At 40.5% G+C, this 5,726-nt stretch overlaps 1 protein-coding gene across 41 annotated transcripts in view; it reads right to left on the reverse strand.

Annotated features, from left to right (window-relative positions):
• Window positions 1-5,726, reverse strand: part of LOC102768830 (apomucin-like) — a 30,491-nt gene that overhangs the window by 20,392 nt on the left and 4,373 nt on the right. For 32 of the 41 annotated variants that reach the window (XM_015566571.1, XM_015566587.1, XM_015566585.1 and 29 more), the window contains 12 exons: window positions 5,325-5,372; window positions 5,034-5,087; window positions 4,829-4,882; window positions 4,194-4,247; window positions 3,439-3,492; window positions 2,033-2,077; window positions 1,740-1,793; window positions 1,564-1,617; window positions 1,063-1,116; window positions 869-913; window positions 453-506; window positions 279-332 (listed from right to left, as the gene is read on the reverse strand). In XM_015566571.1, the coding sequence (XP_015422057.1) occupies window positions 279-332; window positions 453-506; window positions 869-913; window positions 1,063-1,116; window positions 1,564-1,617; window positions 1,740-1,793; window positions 2,033-2,077; window positions 3,439-3,492; window positions 4,194-4,247; window positions 4,829-4,882; window positions 5,034-5,087; window positions 5,325-5,372 (624 nt within the window). Of the gene's footprint in view, window positions 1-278; window positions 333-452; window positions 507-868; window positions 914-1,062; window positions 1,117-1,563; window positions 1,618-1,739; window positions 1,794-2,032; window positions 2,078-3,251; window positions 3,297-3,438; window positions 3,493-4,193; window positions 4,248-4,828; window positions 4,883-5,033; window positions 5,088-5,324; window positions 5,373-5,726 lie in introns of all 41 variants that reach the window. The other 9 variants (XM_015566591.1, XM_015566583.1, XM_015566564.1 and 6 more) reach the window with 8 other exon arrangements.

Raw genomic sequence — 5,726 nt, forward strand, 5'->3', positions numbered from 1 at the left:
ACCCCCGCCCATGTGTTCATTCTAGCCCCACAGAGATTAATTAGCATGAAAAAGCTCACCTTCCAGAAGTCCTGCTTGGGTGGTCCCACTTCCTCCCATGGAAGTCGTGGCCTCTGATAAAGTAAAGAAAGAAAGGGGTAAAGACTAGTTGGTCGAAAAGTCCACACTGTGCTACTCAAAATATATCACCCAAGGAGCTAATGTCCAGCTTTTACATGTAGTCCCCCCCATGTGTTCATTCTAGCCCCACAGAGATTAATTAGCATGAAAAAGCTCACCTTCCAGAAGTCCTGCTTGGGTGGTCCCACTTCCTCCCATGGAAGTCGTGGCCTCTGATAAAGTAAAGAAAGAAAGGGGTAAAGACTAGTTGGTGGAAAAGTCCACACTGTGCTACTCAAAATATATCACCCAAGGAGCTAATGTCCAGCTTTTACATGTAGTTCCAGACTAACCTGTGGTGTAAGGTCCAGGTTCCGGAGTTTTTCCAGAGACTATACCAGTAGTACCTAAAACAAGAAAGAATATAAGGCTTATCCTAGAGAATTCCCATGTAGCATCTAAAAATTAGAAAGATAAAGACTTCAACACAGTATTAGATACCCCTCATCCTGAAGCACCTATGCGGCCTTGAACTTCTAGAAGACCTTACCTGAGACCTCTAATTCTGAAAGAAATGAGCCATCAATGACTTTCCATAACTTCCTCTTTTCACGGAGTTTCTAATTATTGTTCCTACTGGAGTACCCTTTTCCTTAGATCCCACTGAATGTGGAAGGAAATATTTTTTTAAAAATTTCTGTATTGATTAAGGTATTACATATGTGTCCTTATCCCCCCATTAATGGAAGGAAATCTTAAAACCCCTCACCTGGTTCACTTCCAGTCTCCGAACTTCCAGGGGTGACAGTGGTGCCTAAAGGAGGGAAAAGATTGGTGATGGGGTTATGTTTTGAAATGTTATTTATCAATTATTTCAGGTATTTTGATATTCTGATGTTTAAATTGGAATTCTGTGGTCCTAATACTCTCATATGATGAATTTATTTGGTCTATCCTATCTACCTGGCTTGGTTTTCTGTGAACTGCTGCTGGCTCCAGGTGAAAGCGTAGTGGTACCTATCAATGCAAGTACAGTGAAGCTTCAACATAAGCATATGTTTCATCATTCCACTGACATTTCTTAAGCAAGTCTTTTGTCCAATATTGTTTTGGCTTTTGGATATATCAGTAAGCAGAATATTCAAAGTTCCCTTAATGTAGTGGTTATCAACCTTGGCTGCACATTAGAATCACCTGGGAATCTTTTTAAAATCCTGATTTCTGGGCCTCATCCAGGATGATTCCCTTCATAAATATTTGCTTAGTGATGTGTATGCCATCACAAGTTAAACCTCCCATACTGATTTTACCACCAGCCCTTCTTTACAAAGTTATACGTGTGAGACTAGAAGCCAGTATTGACACATGTGCAAACCACTCTGCAGGAAAGCACCCCTCCCAGCAGGCCAGACTAAGAAGAGTCACCACTAATAGTAAACCCCAACTGCCGGAACTCTTTCTCACCAGTTCTGAATCCAGTTCCTGAAGTGCCACTGCTTTCTGTTAACCTTGTGGCCTCTGAAGGAAGAAAATGATAAAGGATTTGAGATATGAGAAGAGGATTATGTGATTTTTTTTTATCAGAACACGTCTACTAACTACATTATGAGTTTATATATGGAGACTTCTTGCTAACCCACCTGTGTTGGAACCTTCAGATATACTGGTTGTCCTAGTGAGTCCCTGTGTAGCACCTAAATATGAGAAATATAAAGGCATCAACACAGCATTAGCTCTCTCCTTTAAAATACATTAACTCCATGGCCTTGAACTCCTAGACGGCCATGCCTGAGACTTCTATTTCAGAAATAACCAGCCATCAGTGACCCACCACAACTTTCTATCCTGAACAACCTACTAATCATTGTTTCTACTGGAATTTCCCTTCCCCCACATCCCAGTGAAAGTGAAAGGAAACCTATGTCACCCTCACCTGTTTCACTTCCAGCCCCTGGGCTCCCTGGTGTGGCAGAGGTGCCTAAAGGAGAAAAGAGGCAGATAATGGATTCAACTTTCTAAATGTTACTCATCAATTACTTGAGATATTTTGATATTCTGAGATTCAAAGTATAACTCTGTGACTCTGATACTCTCATATGGTGCATTTACTTAGAGACCCTACATGGTTCAGAATTCTGTGAATTGCTGTTGGCTCAGGAACAAGTGTGGTGCTACCTATTAATGCAAGTAGAGTGAAGCTTCAAAATAACTATCTGTTTAACCTCCTACTGATATTTCTTAAGCAAATCTTCTGAGCAATTTTGTTTTAGGATTATTTTGATTGTATCAGTGAGCACAGCATTCAAAGTTTCTTCCCTGTGTGGCTTATATTCTAATAGCTGGAGGCTAGCAGTGAACAGTAAACATGATAAATATGTCAATTTGATGCATGTTAATAGGTGCTATGGGAAAATGGCAAACCATATTTAAGAATTGGGTCCAGGCAGGCAGGGGTTGGCCAACAGGTAGGTCATCCCTGCCATCCAACCAGGAGCTCTGAAACCCAGGGTGTGTGCAAAGTCAGAGGAAGACATGTGACACCAGATATTTCCAAGGTAGACCCAGGTTTGTGACTCTTGGCATGCTCTGTTCCCATAGGGAATGCAGGCCTATTTCTTCAGCCCACCTTCCCTCTCATGTCTTCACTGCTGCCACATAAGCAGAGATGGGATTTTTTTAAGCCCCAAACCTCATAATGTAAAAGCTCACCTCCTACAAGTCCTGCTTGTGTGGTCCCACTTCCTTTTGTGGAAGTCATGGCCTCTGATAGAGAAAAGAAGGGAAATAGTAAGACTAGGTGGTGGGAAAGTACACATTGTGTTTATGTCAGAATATATGATCCAAGGAGCCATAGTGAAGTTTTTCATATATATTTAGACTTAGCGGTTGTCCTAGAGAACCCCTGTGTAGCATTTAAAAATGAGAAAGATAAAGGCATCAGCACAGCATCAACTCCTTCTAAAGTACTGGGTAGTTTTGTATCCTGTAATGATCAAGAGATGTTTCCTGGGGCCTCTATTTCTGAATGAAATGAACCACCTATAACTTTCCACAATTTCCTTTGCTGACATACTTATTTATCACGGTTGCTACTGGAGTTTCTTTTGCCCAGATCTCCCTGAAAGTGAAAACAGACCTTGTGTTGCCCTCACCTGTTTCACTTCCAGCCCCTGGGCTCCCTGGTGTGACAGAGGTGCCTAAAGGAGAAAAAAGGCATGTAATCAATATAACTTTCTAAATGTTACTAATCAATTACTTGAGGTATTTTGATATTCTGATGTTTAAGAGAAATCTGTGACTCTACTACTCTCCTAAGAAAACTTATTTAGTGTATCCTACCTGGCTTGGTTTTCTGTGAGCTGCTGCTGGCTCCAGGTGAAAGCGTGGTGCTACCTATTAAAGCAAGTAGAGTGAAGCTTCAACACAAGTGCACATTTCCTCATTCCACTGTGCAATGTTGTTTTAGGCCTTTGGATGTATTGGTGAGTAGAATATTCTAAGATCCCTATCCTAATGTGCCTTACATTTGAGCAGCTGGAGTCCAGCAGTAAACACTAAACATGATAACTAGGGCAATGAGCTAGGCCTTAGTAAGTTTTATGGGAAAATGTCAAACCATGTACAAGTATTGCAGCCTTGGCAGCCAGGGGATGGTCCAAAGATTGGCCTCATCCCTGTCACACAACAAACAGCTCTGGAAGCCTAGCCCTCTAGAAATAATAAGAACATGTGAGGCAATGGAATTCCTGGGTGACCCAGATTTGTGACTCTAGCATGCTATGTTCCCAGAGGGAAAGCAAACCCATTTCCTCAGCTCAGCTGCCTACTCATTATGTTCCCTACAGCCACATAAACAGGGATTTGATTTAAAAACCAACAACAACAACAACAACAAAAACACCTCCAACTAACAAGTTCAGCTTCTAAAAATTTTCCTTGTGTGGTCCTACTTCTTCCCATGGAAGTTGTGGCCTCTGACAGAGGAAAGAAGGAAAGGACTAACGGCTAGGTGATGGGAAAGTCCACACTGTGCTATTGTCAGAATGTTATCCAAGGTGCTGATGAACAGTTTGTACTTGTATTTGCACACTTACCTGTGATGTAACTTCCAGATCCAGGGGTTTCTCCAGAGGCTATACCAGTAGTACCTACAAGAAGGGGTCAATGGCTCTTAACTCAATTGTGTGTGTACTACATGATTTAAATAGGAATCTAAAGTCCCCATATGGCAGCAAACTATATATCTGTGAGCTTTAGTGCCAAGAAGGCATCCATATGTCTCCCATGTAACATTTCTTTCTATAACAATTTTACTGAGTCCTCAACTGTCACATCTCTTTATTGGAGGGGAACTGAAAACTCAATCTCTACTCAACTATTTATCCATCACTTGTTCGACTTCATGATGGCCTAGTAAAAGCCCTTGAGAGCCTGGGAAATAAGGGGTCACTGTAAAGATTGGCTTACCTTTGTTCAATTCAGAAATTACTCAATATAACATACATAAACAGTATAGATATATTTTCAGCATATTTCTTAAAGTAGTTATTATGAAATGTAGGTATTCCCCAAGGAAAGCCCTAGCAGTAAACAATAAACAATGTAAGAACTGGCTTATCTTGTTGTCTGAAATTGCTTGACATAACATATATCAATAGTGTAGATATATTTTCAGAAGACTATTCTAAGATGTTCGTATGAAATGCAGGTATTAGCTTAGAGCACTCACCTGTCTCTACTCCAACTGTAGTTGTTTCACTTTCCCCAAGGGAAGTTGTGGCCTCTGAGGGAGAGAATGAGGAAAGAAGTGATTAAAGAATATTTCAGGATCATCGAGAAGATACGACGGTACCCCTTCCAATGAATAGTCTCAGAGGGGAAATCTAATTTGTGGGAAGAGGGGGGGAAGATTCTATTTCAAATTGTAGACTCACCTGTTTTGGAACTGCCTGGCGCAACAGTTGTACCAGGAGTTACCCCAGTAGTGCCTAAAACACAAAACCAACTCAACTGTAGTCACCATGTTTTCTTTTTTTAAAAACATGCACCTACAAAGAACCTAACTATATTTTCATTTTATCTAACTGGTTCACTGTCTACCTCTTCTTTGACAGTGAGCTGCATGTATTTTCCCAAAACTTTCAGAGGAACAATGTTCTCAACCTGAGGCAACCTCCTGGCAACATTCTATTTTGGTGAACTGGTTGGGTTTCTCCCACACTCACCTGTTTTCTTCCCAGTGACTTCACTTTCTGATGATACAGTGGTACCTGCTGGGGGATGGAAATGGAAGAAGATATGAATGTTCTGAAAATTACAGCTACTGAGAAAATATTGTGCTGTTCATTGTTTTTTTTTGTGTGAAAGGCCAACATATATATGGGGCAGACATGTTTCCTGGGTTTATGCAGCTCTTCTTTACTTCTCAGGAATAGAAAATTTTCTTACTTTTCTCTTCAAGTTTTATAACATCAGTAAATTACTGAGAACTACTTGGACAATCATGCCATGTTCAAGAATTATAGCTATAACTATGAACTCTGTTATTAGCAGCATTGCAGGACAAAATTTTAAAACTTAAAAAGGATCAGTTGGCCCAAAATACAGTATTAATAAAGGAAATATGA

Source organism: Myotis davidii, unplaced genomic scaffold (genome assembly GCF_000327345.1).
Source record: "Myotis davidii unplaced genomic scaffold, ASM32734v1 scaffold902, whole genome shotgun sequence".
NCBI classification, from domain to species: Eukaryota; Metazoa; Chordata; class Mammalia; order Chiroptera; family Vespertilionidae; genus Myotis; species Myotis davidii.